Source organism: Prunus dulcis, chromosome 6 (genome assembly GCF_902201215.1).
Source record: "Prunus dulcis chromosome 6, ALMONDv2, whole genome shotgun sequence".
Classification (NCBI taxonomy): Eukaryota; Viridiplantae; Streptophyta; class Magnoliopsida; order Rosales; family Rosaceae; genus Prunus; species Prunus dulcis.
In genome coordinates, this window is record NC_047655.1 from 18,213,536 (window position 1) to 18,231,610 (window position 18,075).

Sequence of the window (18,075 nt, forward strand, 5' to 3'; positions counted from 1 at the left end):
CTTCAGTGTAGCTAAAAACCCAAAAGGTGATGAAAAGCGATCCATCCTCCTACTAAGGAGACAAACAATGCAAGCGGCCCACCTAGATACCCATCAACCCTCTGCTTGTCTGTTTTGACCAGATTTGGGGTGGAGGAAGGGGCTGGGTTTTGGGTTCGTGGGTGCTTGGATTGCGGGCTACGGTAGAGGGTGGCTGTGGGATAGGTTTGAGGGTTGGAGCTTGTAGGTGGTAGTCATGGGGGAATGATGGAAGAAGAAATCATCGGGGGGAAGAGGGAGAGCGCACAGGAGGGGAGGGGAGAGAGAGAGAGAGAAAAAAAAAAAATTATGAATGTCCCAATTTGCCCTTAATTTTGACAGAAAATTTAATTAAGTTGACGGAAAGACCAATGATGCAACATGAGATCTAATTGAAACACTACCGTAACAATTTAATAATATTAAGGATGAAAAGTAAAGTTTGGTTTTAGTCTAGGGACCATTACTACAATTTTTTGAGATTTGTCATTTTTCATGTTCAAGATTGGTCTAGGGGTGTACAAGATTTAATTCAATCAATGTAAATTAACCGATTCAATCCAATCAAATCCAATTAAATTTCAATCAATTTTGATGATTTGGCGGACTGAATTTGATCCGTAATTTTTAAAAAATACATGATTGGATTGGATGACTGATTTACTTATGAGATCCAATCCAATCTGGTTAGTTTTAAGTTTTTTTTGCTCTTGTAGATATTTATAGTTGAAAAAGTTATGAATATTTTAAGTCATTTAATGAAATACTATTTAATATATTATATAACCAAAATAATTTTTTATGGTATTTCATTTATATTTTACACTTACGTCTATTAATATTTTAATTAGATTGAACTTAAGGATAAATGTTTAATGCAGATCGTCGTCGCATGAACTTTGTCAATAAATTACTAGCCTTCCTATTGATCTTGATTAGTTTCAGCTTGTTGAGAGTTCTCTTTTCTTTCTATTCTAGACCCGGCCCATTTTTAGACCGTCTCCTGAAACACCTGCTTATTCCGCATATGCTTTCAGAGCCCCCCACCCATTCAATAACTTGCTTGTGATTGCAGCCATTCTCCCATTTTATTATTGTCCCTTTCTATTAAACCAATCATCCAATCTAATCCAATTCAATTCAAATATAATCCAATTCAATCTAATTCAATCTAATTCAATATTAATTCGATCAGACAGAATTGCATTTAAACATCTCATATGATTATATCGGATTGAAAAAATCACAATCCAATTTATATTGAATTGCATTTAAACATCTAATATGATTATATCGGATTGAAAAAATCACAATCCAATTTATATTGAATCAGATATGAATGGACTAAATTGTATTGGTTTCCAACCCAATATATCCCTAAATTGGTCAAAATAAAATATGAAAGGGAAAAGGGAAAAAGAGAAGTCCAACATTATCATATATATAATAGAACACAAAACACAACTCCTTTAGCAAAAATACAAAAGAAGATGCACATAAATTATATAAAATAAGTCCATCCATAATCTTTACTCACCGCACTAGCAAGATTTATTGAACAAAGTCCACACAAAACCATAAAAGAAGAAGAAGCATCCAAAGAAGGAAAGATAACAACTCATGGAAGAAAACATTGTGGGATTCAAGCATCTCCATGTCCAACCAATTCCACAAGAAACTTCTCATAGTCCCCAGAAGTGTCTTTGACAATTGCCTGGTCCAAAGGAACACTGTTCCTGCGATGATATTCTTGTTTAATGCGATGCAAGTCAACCTCCGCCCGGGTGGTGACAACCCTAGTAAGAGCCCCTTCGTCCGTCCCGAGCTTGTTGATAGCCAGGCGCAGAACCTTCTCAAAGTATTTTTCAGGGACGGTCAAGCTTTTAATTGTTTGCCTCAGTAACAGGAGGAACTCATCATCTTTATCAGCCTTCAAATCCTTGTTAATGGCATTGCCAAACTCATTGTTGTAGTGATTCAAGGTTGCATTCAGCTGTGCTTTACTCCTGGTAGAGAGGATCCTGATGAGCTCCTCATCATTGTAGGCTTTGTCTGAGATTTTCTCATGAAGTATCTTAGCCTCTTTCTTTGCCAAGGGCACGCTGATCTCATCTCCCTCGTATCGGTAAGTGCTCAAAAGAGGAACCAAAAGCTGTGACAGAGTCAACAATCAGAGCAAAAGGAAGAAAAAAGAAATTCTAGGCAGCAATGTAGTTGAAGCTGTTTGAACAAATTACTTCCAATTCAATACAAGAAATTGGATACAATAGAAGATCAAGACGATACGGTTTCAACTAGCCAACTTGACATTTGAGAGCACAATCAGATTAAGAATGAGTTTGGAGGTTGAAGGTTTGTACCTTGCGCAAGTCTCCAGATGTATGGTATGCCACATCTTCTTCAAGGGATTTCTTGAAACGCGCATGATACGCCTGCTTTACCAGCAACAGGTCATGGGAAGACCTAGTGGTAGCTATTTCCAAGAGCACTTTGTTGCTTGAAGTGAACCTCTTTGTAGCTTCATTAGCCAAAAATGCATCACGCTCAGCAGGGACCAGTGTCCACAGCAGCACAGCCCTCTGGTTATGCAGCAAAATAGGAAATTCAAGCAGTAAACCTTTGAAAACAAAATTAAAAGTAAAACCAGTATTCAACTGAGAGATATAATGCATCCAAATCTGACCTCAAATTCACTTGAGAGCTCTTTGTCCAGTGACTTAAGAAGCTCTTCCCCATAAGTTTCTGCATATGCCTGCTGAATTAATTTTCTCTGAGCTGCATTCCTGTGAGTCAATATCGATATGATCAACGCCTCATTTGTCCCCCATCCTGCACACAGATTACGAAAATCAGTTGATGATGCAGAATACAACCATAAAAGTGCCTTGATAATGCAACAAATCTTCAACCTCTATCCCTAATTAATATGAGCAGTTTTGGTTAAATGCCTCAATGTGCAGCTAGATGCCAAGTATTCAAATTGGTCTATGACATCAAGCATCAGTTTTCTTCATCATCTTCTCTTCTCCCAACTCTGTTTTCATTGATGATCCCTTTCAAGTAAATGGAGTTTTATGCAAATCCCATATAAAAGAAAGCATGAACTAGTCAAGATTAAAATAAACAAAAATATTGGTTAAAGAATTTTTAAAAAGTTGTAGATCTAATACTCTGACCCAACAAAAATGATCCCAAGAAATTTAAAATCAAAGAGAGAGAAACAAATACATACAAAGAACCCAGAAAACAGATACTTACAAAGTAAGAGAACATGAAAGCAGATCAAACTTTAGATGATCAACCATATCAGATTATAAGAAAGACATCAAATACTTGCTAGTTAATAGTAAACCTCAAACTGGCTCAACAAGATAATCATTAAAAAGATCTAGATCTAAAGATTGATTCAACAAAACTGATGCTAACTTACTAATGGATAGAAAAGATCACAGAGAAAGAAACACATCCTGATCATTATCACATTAACATAAGAACCCATAAAACACATATTTACAAAGTAGAACAATATGGAAGCAGATGGATCAAACCAACTTTAGTCTTTAGAAGATCAACCACATCAGAAACAAAGTCATGTCAAACACCAAATGATCAAATTTCATTTGCTCCAAAGAAAACACCAAAAAGATGTGATCAGTAAAATTAATTTAGTCTGAGTCTAAGAAGATGCGATCAGTAAAAGACCTTCAAAAGCTTTGCGGAGTTGTTCAGCATCTTCCACTGGAGAAGGAACCACATCTGGTACTCTGAGAGTCGCCATTCTCTCTATTTCTCTCTCTGTCTCTTAATTGTGTGTATGTAAGAAGAGTAAGAGGGCAGTGATAAGAGAGTGCGGAGCCTGGTCCTTATATAGAATTCAATTGACATGAAATCTCCATTTTATTACCATCGTATCAGTTGTAACGGTGGTTTTTTTACTGCTCAAGTAGATAAGAGTATTTATTCGTGCTAAATTTAATATTTTAATATTAATTGTATAAAAATAAAAATAAAAATAAAAAATGAAAAAATGAAAAGAAAAAAGAAGAATATCGTCAAAGTGCCGCCCATAATTGTTTGTCTTTTAATTATTAAGGCAATGATAATGTTTGGTAGTGGTAGTGGCAGTGACAGGGATAATGTACACGTACACTATTCAGTCCAAATGCAATACAATTTACAATGTGCTACCTCAGTTCATGTTGTCACTATCCCGGGAGCTACACGTACTTTTTTCCTAAATTTTGAGGCAATCTTCCTGTCCTGGCGCAGTGTAATGTGGCAAAATTTATGGCTGAGGACTGAGCTGTAAAAGTAGAGGAGAGGGGATTGAAATGAAAGTGAAAAAGTAAAAAAAGATCAAAAGCGCAAAGGATGTTGATGGTTTTATCCAATCCTCCCAAACGGAGTGATTCAATTTTAAATCCGCGCAATGGTAACTATTCTTTAGCCTTTTGGCATGACAATATACATCTAATTCTCTCTTGTCTTTTTCACATAACACAATTATGCACCGTATATCCATCCATCTCCCTTTTTTGGGCTCCACGTTTTCTTTTGCCTACTGCCGCGTAGGAGTAGCTGTCTACCACGTGTGGCCAGAAGATGATGCTTCACTCAACGAAATGCCGCGTTTGTAAGCGGAATAAAAAAATATTTTAAAAAAAAAAAGAAGGAAAAATTGAAGAAACCAAGAACGACTTCACTGGGGATCGAACCCAGAATCTCTGGTTCCGTAGACCAGCGCCTTATCCATTGGGCCATGAAGTCCTTGTTGTTATTGAAAAGTCTCATCTTCTATAAATATCTAAAAATAATGTTTTTTTAATTCAGAACCATCACTTCACCTCTATCGACTCACCGAGTTTGCCGAGTTAGGGGGCTCACCAAATGCTAAAACCTTGTTGCTTTTGCAACAAGGTTGTAGTTCAAGTAGTTAAAATTATTTAGCTTGCATCTCGGCCCTAAATTCAATTCATTTTTTCCCAATATGATTTTGGAAATTTTGTATTTTGTATTATTATTTTTTTTGGTAACTGCTAAAACTTGGTGCTAACAAACTGCTAGGTGACCCCTGACCAGTGAGCCCAACAAAGTTTGAAAAGAAAATAGCTTTGACCTCACTCTTTCTTCTATCTTTTATTAATCCGAAAACCCTCTCTTTTTCATAGAAAGCTTCCTTTCTTTTTTTGGCTGAGACTTCGACGAACTGGCCGGAGAAGAAAGAGAACGTTTGATTTGGTTTTATAAAAGCCAAAACAACAAAAACAATAAAGTGGGAGTATTTAGTTAGAATCAATCAATCAAGTCCAGAGAAAATGAGCTGAAGGGTTGGGTTGGGACGACTCATGAGTGGTGGGAAATTGGGATTTGATCTTGATTGGTGATACATAGAGTGCAAATTTGGAAATGGGTAGGCCACGGTCTTTTCGGAGCAAGGCAGTCCACTTTGTATCTGATCTCACCACTGTCTTGCTCAATCCCATTTCTGACAAACCCTCCAAAACCTCTTCTCCTCCTCCTCATGCTGTAAGTTTTTCCTGTCTATTTATTCTTTATTCTTTATGGTTCTGTCTTGAAATGCTTTCTGGGTTATTTTGTTTATTGGTTTTTGTTTTACGATGTAATTGTTCTGGTGTTTCTTTAAGTTCTGGTAATTAGTATTCTGTTCATTGGGTGCAAACCCAATTCATGCTGTATGTCTGTCCTTAGCTTAGTATATGGGTTTTCCTGGATTTTTTTATGTTCTGGAGCTATATGTGCTTATTCAGGGAGTTCTACTCTTGGAGTTTTTTTTGTGGGAACTTTTTATTTTTTATCCGATTTTGCTTTGATTGAATTTTGCACGTAGAACTGAAATTCATTACTAATGATTAGAACTTTTAGATACATGAAAATTGTAGTTCAGTTTTTAATTAGGATCACTAATTGGCTTTTGTGTTCCTATATTTGTCATTCAGTTTGGAATAATATGGAGGCATTTTATTATTTATTGGAAAACATCACGTTGTGAGTTTGCATAACTAATGTAGATGAATATATTTTTTGTTCACATCTATTGAACTAGATCATGTTAGCTTTAGACTTTACAAGAAATTCTTCGAGCCCTGACTATGTAATTCTCATTTCCACAGGAAGATGAGGATGAGTCCAAAGGAAGTCAAAATGAATCAAGTAGTGAAGAGAGTCCCGTTAATGTAGTTGATGGGCCTGACACTTCTTCCTTTAGTGCATTCCTCTACTCTCTATTGTCATCAGAGTCTGAAGATACTAATACAAATGCAGATGAGAAAATTGATAATCAAATGGATAGGAATAACCCATCATCTGATTCTGCAATCAAAGGAAATGGTGGAAAGAGAAGTTTACTTTCTAAGGGGAAACAGTCACTTAGTAAAGTTATCTATCAAGCTGCGAGATTTGGTGGATATCGGAGTCAAGAGCGCAAGGGTAACCCTGACATGAAAGTTGATGATAGGAATGACTTGGAATTTACTGGAGTTGAGATGAGGCATATGCAGAAAGCCGAAAAGCCTATGGCTTTGGTTGATCTCCCAGACATCTCTGAACCTTCTTTACTTCTTACAGAAATAACTAGAACTGCTCTTTATGCTTCAATGCCAGCGCTTGTTCAAGGACGGAAATGGTTGTTACTGTATAGGTGCAGACACATGAATTTTCATTTGCACAATTACACTCTTTTGAAAGTTCTAATTAATCTTTACTACATGATTATTTTACCATCCAATGTATTCCTTGTGTCTGGCAGTACATGGAGGCATGGCATATCATTGTCAAGCCTATACAGAAGAAGTATGCTTTGTCCTGGCCCCAGTTTGCTGGTAATTGTTAACCAGACTATTAGCACCAATTATTTCAACTAATGGTCAGATCAACCCTTTAGATTAACTTATATAATATAAATCATCTAATAAGCAAGAGGATGTGACACAAACCAAACAATTAGTAACTAAAATCCTTGAGTTCTGTTGCTTTGAAAAGTATATCAAATAATTTCCCTTTTTTTTTCTTTTTTTTTTTTGGGCATTGTGTCGTTAACTAATTATCAAATTCTGAGACTTGTTATGCTTTAGTTTATACAGAAGCATATAATCCAAAATAATTTTTTATACTTATTTTAAATATTTGTTCAGGTTGTTGGAGACCGTAAAGGTGCAGTTTTTGGTGGCTTGGTGGAGGCACCTCTAAGACCAACCAACAAGAAGTATCAGGTCCTGCTGAAACTCATACTGGCTTTCAGTTCATCTACAATTATTTCCTTCTATGTATGTTGTATTCATGCCAACTTTTTAAACAGGGAACAAATGATACATTTGTTTTCACAACTACACCTGGAAATCCTGTTATATTTCGCCCTACAGGTACTAATTTATCCTTTTTTGCTTCCAGTTTTTGAACTTATGTAGGTGGCAGGCTTGGTCTTTTTCATGCCTTAAAAAATGGTTTTGATATTTATAAAAGATAGAGAAAAAAACTTTCATACTTTTTGCTTGCAGTAAATATTCTTTTAGGGAGTAATTGAAAAATGTCATCTGGTTAAATGTATTAAAAATGTGTATTTCCCACCTCCATATTGTTTGGAAATTAGGGTAAAATTTATTGTTAGTACTTCAGCTTTGATTAGAGTAAAGGAGGTGTTCCTGTGAAGTAGTTGTAGAGCATTTTGAACGAATGCAATCTTCATGAAACATCTATCAGGTTAAGATTTGCATTACATCGTAATAAATGTACTATAAAATTTTCATTTTATTGCTTTCATTCTTCTGATGTAGCAGTTGTATTGTGTGATTGCTTTCTTTAACTATGGTATTCTTAGTTTTATGCATTATATCTAGTCCAGATCCTAATGGCCAATAATGATCTGACACTTTGGTTCTAAAAGCAGCTGCACATAACCCATTGTACAGAACATGCTAAAGGCTAAGTTTCCAACTATACCATTTCAAATACCACATGATGCTTGTCTTCTTTCTGTTGGGGGAGACTTGAATATGCATTTGAATAATGCATATGGTAAATATTATGTGTTCTTGACTTTTTTAAAAATACCTGGAAGATGCTTAACTAAATATGCTGGAATTAAGCAGGTGCAAATCGCTATTTCACATTGTGCTCCACTGACTTTTTGGCAATTGGTGGTGGTGGTCATTTTGCACTCTATTTGGACAGTGATCTGTGAGAATTTTGCCTCTTCATTTTTTTTTAAAAATATATTTTTTCCTTAGATATTTATATTCAGCGAGCCCTCTGTTAAAAGAGGGAAATTTGTATGCATTTGTAACCTTGTTCAATGTTTGTTATATGGTCTATAAGATTGAGTGGATCAAGTTCATTCTCGGAAACCTATGGGAATCCTTGTCTTGCGCACTCAGAAGACTTTGAGGTGAAAGAAGTTGAGGTGTGCTCTCTCTCTCTCTCTCTCTCTCTCTCTCTCATGTGCGCACGTATGCACATCTACACACACATATATGCCCATGCACATGGTCCCTCGGGTACATGATTTTCACAAGGACTTCTCACTGTTTCCAAATGAAAAGAGATGAAATGTGACGAATATTTTTGTGCAATGCAGCTGTGGGGCTTTGTATATGCTACTAAGTATGAGGAAGTACTTGCTCTAAGCCGTACGGAGGCACCTGGGATTTGCCGATGGTGAATGCTTTATTTATACCTCATTTTTCTAGGGTGATTAGCATCATCACCTTAGCGGAGGCTAAATGTTGTAGCTGGAGCCGGATGCCAACCTAGTTAACAACTGATGACTAGTTTTTTGTATATGTGAACCAATTTCCTATTACGTTTGTATAGATAGGTCCCTCCATGTACATAAACAACACCTAAGCATTGTACAACCTTTTTGATTAGATGGTGATTGTAAATACCAAATACTGTACTGGTTGGTAATAAATCTGTACAAGAAGATGCACTCTTGGATCATGTTTGCTTATAATTCGCGCCAATTAGCATTCTAGACTCTGCCGACAAGTAGCTTATTCCCCATCATGCCAGCGGCCATTAGACTGGAGAATCAATGTGACTTTGGACGTAAAAGTATAAGTGAGAAACAGAAGGTGTTTCTAATGCCAATAGTCATGGGATTGAATCTCATGCTACGGATATTCTCCCCTATTTTTTTTTTTTTTTTTGTTTCACTTTTTGTTGGTTAAGGATTTCCTCCTACTTCAAGGATGTTTCCTCTTAGTTTTCAATGAATTTTCTACTTTTTTTTTTTTTTTTTCCTGCTTCCCTAATTGTTTCAGTTATAACTTTTTTTAATGTCAAAAAAGAAAACTTAAGAGGACCCTCCAAAAACCCCTGCTATAGACATGTAGATCCAAAAACATAAACACTAACAGTAGTACTGGAATACACATCTAAAATATGAATGCCAAAATATACGATCTTATAGAATTAGACTTAAAAGATATAACTATTTAACAAGAAAATTGAACTAATCCGCATGTATGAAAAGAGACCGCACCAGTTAACTAGTTAATCTGTAATCTACAAAAGACGCCTGAGAAAGGACAGGAATGACACTGATGGGAAATGAACTACATACCAACACCACCCAAGAAAAGTAAAAATTAACAATGCCTTATAGCTAAAGATGTTAACTAGAACAAAGTCCAGTCGTGTGTTCAAGTGTGGCGTAACAAACTTGATAGAGTTCGATTCAAACAACTGCAGCAGCTTTCTCTCCAACCCCTTGTAATTTTTTAGGAGAGCCACTGAGCGAACTTTTATTCTTTGCATCCACTGCTTCTTCATATGCGGCTGAATGAATACCAAGTGCAGCACGGCCAGATGGATCAGGATTTTTCGACCATGCTGCATCCCATTCCACAGCTTTTGCTGTACTACATGCCACGCTTGGACCACCTGGAACTGTTGATCTAGCAGCATTCTGTTCAGAAATGGCAAATTGATCATACTCACGTAAATAAACAATGTTCCATTTTAATCAAGTTAGATTTATAAAACATGAGAGAAAGTGGCATGCCCATCATAGTTTCATCAGATACTATTTGCCTTCTTAGTACTAGAAAAGAGCATGTAGAGAAATTGATCGCCTAATCCATAATAAATAAAGAAATGCAAGAAAGCTAAAATGATAACGTGAGTGAATATTTTCTTTCATGAAGCCAGGTCCCCTTCCTTCGCTTCTTGTAGAACTTGTATCTTACCTTTGGAAAGAACTTCTCAAATATAGTCCTATAGTAGTAAGCTTCTTTTGTGGTAGGCGTATTTTCAGGGTAAATGAAGCTAGCATGCGTCAGCATGGCATCTGTTACCTGTTCAGATACAAGCAAACAAAGATAATTAATTATATGCAGGTAAAGAAGCATCTCTAATGTTTGATGCCATGGGTTGTTGAACAAAGTACAGTTAGAACTCTAAACTGAATTATTGCAACATGAAATAAGCCATAAATAAATTAATTTTCTCTTGCAAGAGGTTTGAGATGTTATGTTGTCAAACTGTCAATTTGGAGCTCACATTAAGATAGGAGCTGCCTAATCAATAGTCTAAAGTTACAGTATGGTAACATAACATGCCACACTCTAGCAAGAGAACATTTCCCTCCAAAATCATTACTCTGAGTTAAGATGATGCATACTTGTTTGTTTGCATGATCTTTCAAGCCATCAATCCAGCTGTAACCAACACCATCACTAAACTGTTCCTTCTGCCTGTACAATATGTGCTATAACCCAAAAAATACAAGGTAAAATTAAAGTTAGGTATATTTTGCACAAATAGGGCATGGAACTCCACACTGCAGACTGTGAGAGGCCACTTGACTGACAATACATAGCCAAGCACCAGGCCTCTTGCTATCTGCTCTGGAACATTTCCAAATTGTGTATGCAAGTTGAATACACGACACCTTACTTAAACTCTTCCAAGAAAAAAAAAAGTAACAAAATATGCAAAACGATAACCATGTAAGGCATAAAAGCAAGAAAGTTACAAACCTTCGGCAAATATGGCTTCTTAACATCATCAAATGCATTGCGTAAGACCCACTTCTCAATTCTCCCAAGATCAGGCCTGATCTGCAGTTACAAATGTAAGTGCTTAGATGTAGGAACTCAATAAGAACTTTTAGTTTGATATGATAAATTGGCAAAAGCTACAATAACAATCAACACAATCCCAATAATTTCATAGCAGTAACTCTGTGATCTTATAATCCAAAACACTGGCCAGAGATAATCCAAAATCTGTGTTACATACACTGAAACAAATAACGAACATCAAGATGCCTGTCTCACCTAAGAATGAAAATAAAATGGGTGCATAAATGACAGAACACCCATAATACAAATGCAAAGGTCATGGCGCTTAAGAAATAAATATGAAGAGGGAAAACAAGGACCTGTACTGTGTTGGGAAAATTGTAAAACTATGAAAAAAACCCTAGGTAGTAGGTCATTTCCTTGAGCCATGACACTGAATTTTATGGATGGGCAGCAGTACGCCAAAGACCTCCAATTATATATAATATTACATGAGCTTCTAAAGCATATAAAATTTGGGAATAGGGGGAAACACCAACGTTAATAAGTGCTATACCATTTTCCATTCTGGATCAATGCTCATGGCAATATTGATGAATTCTTTATCTAAAAAGGGCACTCGAGCCTCAACACCCCAAGCCGAAGTTGATTTGTTGGCCCTCAGACAGTCATAAAGATGAAGAGCTTTAATCTGTTGAGTAGTCACAATAGTTAAATACAAAAAATAAAAATAAAAACAAAAGTCATAATTGCTGCAAATGAGTAGAACAAAAATCCAGCAATATTGAAAGTACATAACCATTTCCCTCAAATAAAACAGAAAAGAAACAGCCAGAGGGAGCGGAGGGAAAGATAGTTTTGAGGGATACCTTCTGACATGTTTCTTGGTGAAATTCCTCCTTGTTTGGTGCCTTGTGAAAATACAAGTAACCTCCAAATATTTCATCTGAACCTTCCCCAGAAAGAACCATTTTCACTCCCAAAGATTTAATTTTCCGAGACATAAGAAACATGGGTGTACTAGCTCTGATAGTCGTTACATCATATGTTTCAATATGGTAAATAACTTCCTCAAGTGCATCTATTCCTTCCTGAAACATCAAAGAAAAGAAACAAATTATCAGTATGATTCTTGGGATGAATGTAGATCTTTGTTTCTGTACTGGGATTACTAATGTAGGAATGTTTCCTCGAGTCCATTGATGTTGAAATCAAAAAATAGAAGAAAAGCAAGAGAAAGACATGAGTTTAGGGAAGAAGTAGAATGAGGGGATAGACGAGGTAAATGTAATTGTGTTTATAATCAATATACCAGAAGTCTGAAGCCTATTACAAGCAATCCTAAATCATTAAATACCTAAAGATAATAAAATTTTGGAACAGTAATTAAACACAGTGTTATTCCTCAATTTTAATAAGTAAAGACTAAATAGATTACATGATTTTTAAATGTAAGAAATAAACCTAATATATACCCTTGAGCCTAAGTATGAAAGTTCCTCTCTTGCATCCCTCAATTACCTGTACAGTAAAGTGAAACTCATGATGACGAGTCCCAAGATAATCTGCAACTTCTCTTGCTGCTTTCAAATCTGGAGAGCTCTGAAAATTGAAAATGTATCATTTGAATGTAGACAAAAAATTTCAGAAAAGATAAAATCCAGTAAAAGATTGATCCAGGAAAACATATCAAAAGCTGTCCGGTGCCAAAATTTGCATCAGAAAGGTAATTGAACATCTATAACGAGGACATTCATTTATTTATTTAAACTTGTCACATTCGCTGCCTTCATCACACAGGGTGTACAACTTTTTATCAGTGACATTTTGATGTCACTTGGCATAAGCAACAGAAGAAGCCCACCCGTGTATGATTCTTTTACTGGAAGGTGTAATATATACTTGTTCAAACAGGAAATCCATGTCTACAAGTTTACAAACCGATAGAAAACAAATTGGCTACCTGAGGTTCAAGAACTATGTTAATAGACATCTCTTGTTCACAAAGTGAGGACATGTTGTAGTTAGCATCATCCAAACAAGCACTATTAAAGAAAAATAGAAAGGGGGAGAAGGACTTGCAAAGCATCACAATTGGCTATCTAAACAAGATATTAGCACTAAATTGAGTAAGCACTAAGTTTGGCTATCTAAAGAGAGACAAGTGTTTCGACCTCCAAGCCAATGCAAAAGGTGTGTAACTGTGATCCCCACTGACATGCAGCTTCTGATTCGGCTAAATAGCGACAAGCCACAGCAGCAACAAGTGATGAGTCCAGTCCTCCAGACAAAAGAACACCGAATGGTACATCTGTCATAAGTCTCTTAAACACAGCCTGCATGATGTCAAGAAAAAATAAATACTTGCACATCAGTATGTGACAAAAATTTCTATAATTGAAACAGACAAAATAAAAACAAAAAATTAATAAAAAAAAGAAGGGAAGAGGGGGATGTTAATCTCATTATTTTTAAAAATAAGAAAATCATATTTCTATTTTCAGCTAGCTGACCAACGACATAGTTTCTCTTGTATGGGACAATTAGGCTGCTAATGCAAATGAAGGATTACCCATTCTATTACATTTTGCACTGAGCTTGGATGCAAGTTTAATTTCTGATTCTGATTTCACAGAATCCAGTTGCCAAAGTGGCTAACCATGAAAGGAGGACTAAAAAAAATGTCAAAGGAGCCCAATGTTACCTACCCTTCCTCAATGTTCAAACGCAAACAAGTTCCTCAAGTCAGCACCCAATTGGCAGAGTCACATAAAGTTAGCAACTCCCCAGACTTAAGATTAGGAATGGGAAAAACTGGCATAAATCAACATCTCATTTTTCAGATTCATCTCAACCCACCCAGTATTAACATAAACAACCAAATGCACAGTTCTCAAATGACAAAAATGCAAAAATGGAGTTTGATTTATTACAAACTAATTGCAGTTACCTGATTAAGAGTAATAATTAAAACATAAATGCAAACAAGTATAGGTTCAGTGCATACCTTCTCAAAAGCCTTACGTAAAACTATTGGATCATAAGAACTTGACGGTGTCTGTTCCAAAAACCATGGAGGGTTGTACCACCTTCTAAGCCCTCCTGAAGACATATAAGTTTGTGGATAAATAAAATTACAGTGGATACAACATCTAAAAAGTTTAAGGCACACAACTTCTTGATTTTTAAATTCAAGTTACACGAATATAAAAAGACAACACTTAGTTTATAAGTTCTTAAATTTTGAAGATAATTATTTATCCAAAAGTGTACAAGTTCTTAACTTTTTGAAGGTAATTACTTATCCAAAACAAATATACAAAAAGTTACAATAAAGATAAAGATATGTCAAAACCCTTGTTATTTTTCAAAATACCTATAGTTGCTGAAGTATAATAGAATCATTTCTTCTCCTTTTTTTTCTCTTTTTAAAATGGGAAAAAAGACATTACATGAGGAAGCTGTATGCAGATTTCACATGATTTTTATCAAAACGTTGACAACTAACAAAGCCATTACTTTCTTAATTTCATAAATAGAAATCTTTAATGCTAACAAGAGCTCAGCATATACATACCTTGCTTGCTAGAGTAAACATGCCCCGGAGGAAAAGATATGAATCTTTCACAATCATCACTTAAAGCTTTCATTTCTGAAGCAAACCAAATTGATCCTGTAAAGAAATCAGTACTCATTAAATATCTGTCTGTAGAGTACTCAAAGCTTAAACATAATAATGATTGAAAGTTAAATGATGAAGGCTTAAATGTGAACTGTGACTGAGAACACAATATAACAAGAAAAACACAAAGTCTTTGTCCAATGCAAAGAAAAATATAAAGCAACAGCAAGCAAATAACATTTTTTGGTCGGTACAGTCGAGTAAATTGGGAAAATCAAAGCTAATTTGTGTTTCCTTTGAGAAACAAAGCCTTTTTTTTTTTTTTTTTCCAACAAGAGGAACGAAAAATCAAAGCAACAGTCAAAGAAAATTTGGGTAGACTAAACATTAAAGTTAATTTTTGTTTTCTTTTAGAAACTGACATAGTCCATACCATCAAGACCCCAGCCCATGTAAAGTGGGGTGATACCAATTGCATCTCGAGCAGCGATATAACTGTTGTCTTTCGTGTCAAGGAGGACGAAGGAAAACATGCCATCCAACATGTCCACAAACTCTTCCCCATGTTCTTCATACTGTCAAAGTTAAATGTTCATGTGATGCAGGACAACAAAAACATATAGGAAGAAAAAAGAAATCCAGACTCAGACTGGCTTTTGGCATCGCACCAAAGGTGTCCAGTAGAAATTAGAAAAATTCCGGCAGCACACCAACGGGACCTTGGAATCACTCCAAAGCTTTCAAAGTCTAGCCCCTTTTGTAGGCTAATTGCTACATGAATCTCAAAAGATCCAATTTAATTCACTTAAGAATTCTAAAGGCATCTTGGGACACTTAATACATCAATGATGTGAGAGAGACTCAAAGACAATAAGCCTTCAGAAAATTGCATTTATTACATAGAAAACTAGAAAGACTCTCTTTACTAAAATGTGAACTTTTCTCATGCATCATCATAGCAAATATAATTAGAATATACAGACAATATGAACAGGCATTCACAATAACTTTTTCTTTCACTATGATTTTAAAACCTTACAAAGTAGCCCCTTTTATAGGATAATTGCTAAATGAATCTCGAAAGATCCAAAGTAATACACTTATGAATTCTGAAGGCATCTTATGAGACTTAATACATCAACCATGTCAAATAGACTCAAAGACAATAAGCCTTCAGAAAATTGAATTTATTACATACGAAACTAGAAAGACACATTTACTAAATTTTGAACTTTGCTCATGCATCATCATGACAAAATATAAAAATAATACAGAAAATGCAAAATATACAACCATTTTTGTTCTAATTCCGATCAAAAGAAAGTCATTTAAGCATGGATTACCAGATCTCAAGTAAGAGTTTAATTACTTACAAGATGCGCAATCACTTCACAGTCACTGCCAGTTCGGAACTGATGCGACTTCAGCTTTTCTCTCAATTGCTTATGGTTATATATCTCACCATTAACCTAAAGGCACAGCTCCCATAAGGGAAGAAGTTTAAGTCAACGTAGTTAGATAAAAGCAAAAATATACAACAAAAAATTAAGATCACAAAAATAAAGAACAACCAAAAATTTGAACTGTGAATGGCACGCTAAAAACCACTGAAAGGAAAGCTGTCTTGGGTATTTAAAGTAATCAGTATTTACAAATTTATGGTTGCGGCCCATTCAAGATTGAAATAAAAGGGTTGTGACTAGAACATGTAATGCTTTAAATTTCCCCAGACCAACAACCAAAAATATTATAAAAGGGGTTCTGGAACAATCAAACTTATTTTGTGTTTGGTTCTGGAACAGAATGAGAATTTGTAGTTAGGGCTATCTATTACAAGGTCCTTCATTGCAATGTACCAAGGTGCAAATTTCAATCTTTCATCCTATCCAAAAATCCCATTAATTGAATTGCAGTGAAGTTTCATAAAGCAGAATGCAAAGCAAGCTGTATCAATAAGTTCACCGACAACACAATGCTAGAGAGAGAGAGAGAGAGAGAGAGAGAGAGAGAGAGAGAGAGAGAGAGAGAGAATACAGTGACAACAACAGTCTTGTCTTCGTTGTAAAGTGGCTGATCTCCTGAAGCGGGGTCTACAATAGCCAATCGTTGATGAGCCAGATAGCAATTTCCATGGCAGTGCAACCCGCTCCAATCAGGCCCTCGATGCCTCAACCTAAACACAACGCATGCAAACAATTCTCACGCTGAAAAAAAGAAGAAGAAAAAAAACCAACATCTAAAACGAAAATGCACAGATAATTGAGAAAATATAATCATAAAAATGAATGAAAAAATTAAAATTAAAACCAACAAAAAGAAATGCTGTGCCTGCGCGAGAGCTCGATGATGCGGGAGCGCTTGGCCTGAGAGTTATCAATGCAGCCAAACACTGCGAGAATCCCACACATGGCGTCGTCGTCGTCGTAGTCGATGGAGCGAAGAAGGAAGAGGAAAGAAAATGGAAAGGCAGAGTGTGAAAGTTGAGGCTGCGGAGAGAAAGTTGGACTGGCGTGATCTTATGAAGTACTGAAACTTTGATCACGGCCGTTGATTCTGACGAGCTGACTGACAGACACTTCACAACTGTCCTATCTAAGATTCTAGTGCAGTCTGATAAAATAAAATAAAATAAAAAGAAAGATTCTAGTGCAATAAGATTTTCTCTCTGTCAAAACGTGGTTAGAAATTTGCTGACGGCAGATTCAAATTCTTTGGCGTTCATTTGTTCATTAGATTCTAGTTTCCCTTCGGTAACGTTTTCAAGGCCTCGGTTTTATTTTTTTTAATCAAAAAACACATTTGGTATTTCGTTTTCATTTTCACTAAAATTATTTTCTAAAAACAAATTCAACTTCATGTACAAAAACTGAAAACATCAAATTATTGTTTTCATTTTTCTACCCAATGTATTGGTTTTGATTGCTTTAATTTTTTTTGTTTGGTCTGATTTTTCTTTTTCTTTTTTTTCTTTTTTCTTTTTTTTCCATTTGTTTTTTTTTCTTTTCAATTTTTCAGTTTTTTCGTTCCACTTCATTGTTGTTATAATAAAACCATCATATTTATTTTAAACTAAAGATAATATTATTTTATTATATAGGCTTTTCTAAAATTAGAATTTTTATTATTTTTTTAATTATACATTATTATTCTCTAAGTATACATTTTTCATTGTTTGTAATAATTTTAACCTTTAAAATATCAGAATTTTAAATAATAAAAAAAGGACAGAAATTAGCAAAAATTATACTTGAAAAATAACTCACAAATTATTATTTTCTGAATCTGTTTTTCAATTAATCTACCAGACGCATTTTTGAATTTTGAAAATGCAAATTCATTTTCTAGTTTTCATTCTCATAAAATATTCTCATAAAACATTACCGAACGAGACGA

The 18,075-nt window shown here is 35.3% G+C and overlaps 3 protein-coding genes and 1 non-coding gene across 4 annotated transcripts; 1 reads left to right on the forward strand and 3 right to left on the reverse strand.

Annotated features, from left to right (window-relative positions):
• Nucleotides 1-1,433: 1,433 nt before the first annotated feature.
• LOC117630091 (annexin D2-like) lies at nucleotides 1,434-3,925 on the reverse strand. The gene is made up of 4 exons (XM_034362830.1): nucleotides 3,721-3,925; nucleotides 2,702-2,847; nucleotides 2,379-2,597; nucleotides 1,434-2,170 (listed from the first exon to the last, which is right to left on the reverse strand). The coding sequence occupies exons 1-4, from the start codon at nucleotides 3,794-3,796 to the stop codon at nucleotides 1,661-1,663; spliced, it is 951 nt and encodes a 316-aa protein (XP_034218721.1). The 5' UTR covers nucleotides 3,797-3,925; the 3' UTR covers nucleotides 1,434-1,660.
• A 787-nt stretch (nucleotides 3,926-4,712) lies between these two features.
• On the reverse strand, nucleotides 4,713-4,785 carry TRNAR-ACG. Its single transcript has one exon. It is a non-coding gene; the product is annotated as a tRNA-Arg (tRNA).
• A 272-nt stretch (nucleotides 4,786-5,057) lies between these two features.
• Nucleotides 5,058-8,983, forward strand: LOC117632891 (TLD domain-containing protein 2). Its single transcript, XM_034366505.1, has 8 exons — nucleotides 5,058-5,544; nucleotides 6,150-6,676; nucleotides 6,785-6,857; nucleotides 7,170-7,247; nucleotides 7,334-7,397; nucleotides 8,124-8,211; nucleotides 8,350-8,434; nucleotides 8,609-8,983. The coding sequence occupies exons 1-8, from the start codon at nucleotides 5,425-5,427 to the stop codon at nucleotides 8,690-8,692; spliced, it is 1,119 nt and encodes a 372-aa protein (XP_034222396.1). The 5' UTR covers nucleotides 5,058-5,424; the 3' UTR covers nucleotides 8,693-8,983.
• A 435-nt stretch (nucleotides 8,984-9,418) lies between these two features.
• On the reverse strand, nucleotides 9,419-17,244 carry LOC117631133 (asparagine synthetase [glutamine-hydrolyzing] 3). Its single transcript, XM_034364104.1, has 14 exons — nucleotides 17,011-17,244; nucleotides 16,717-16,855; nucleotides 16,056-16,151; nucleotides 15,116-15,257; nucleotides 14,638-14,733; nucleotides 14,068-14,162; nucleotides 13,235-13,396; nucleotides 12,582-12,662; nucleotides 11,930-12,151; nucleotides 11,617-11,751; nucleotides 11,016-11,096; nucleotides 10,658-10,744; nucleotides 10,224-10,331; nucleotides 9,419-9,943 (listed from the first exon to the last, which is right to left on the reverse strand). Exons 1-14 carry the CDS (start codon nucleotides 17,088-17,090, stop codon nucleotides 9,713-9,715), a joined length of 1,755 nt encoding a protein of 584 aa, XP_034219995.1. The 5' UTR covers nucleotides 17,091-17,244; the 3' UTR covers nucleotides 9,419-9,712.
• Between the last annotated feature and the right edge of the window lie 831 nt (nucleotides 17,245-18,075).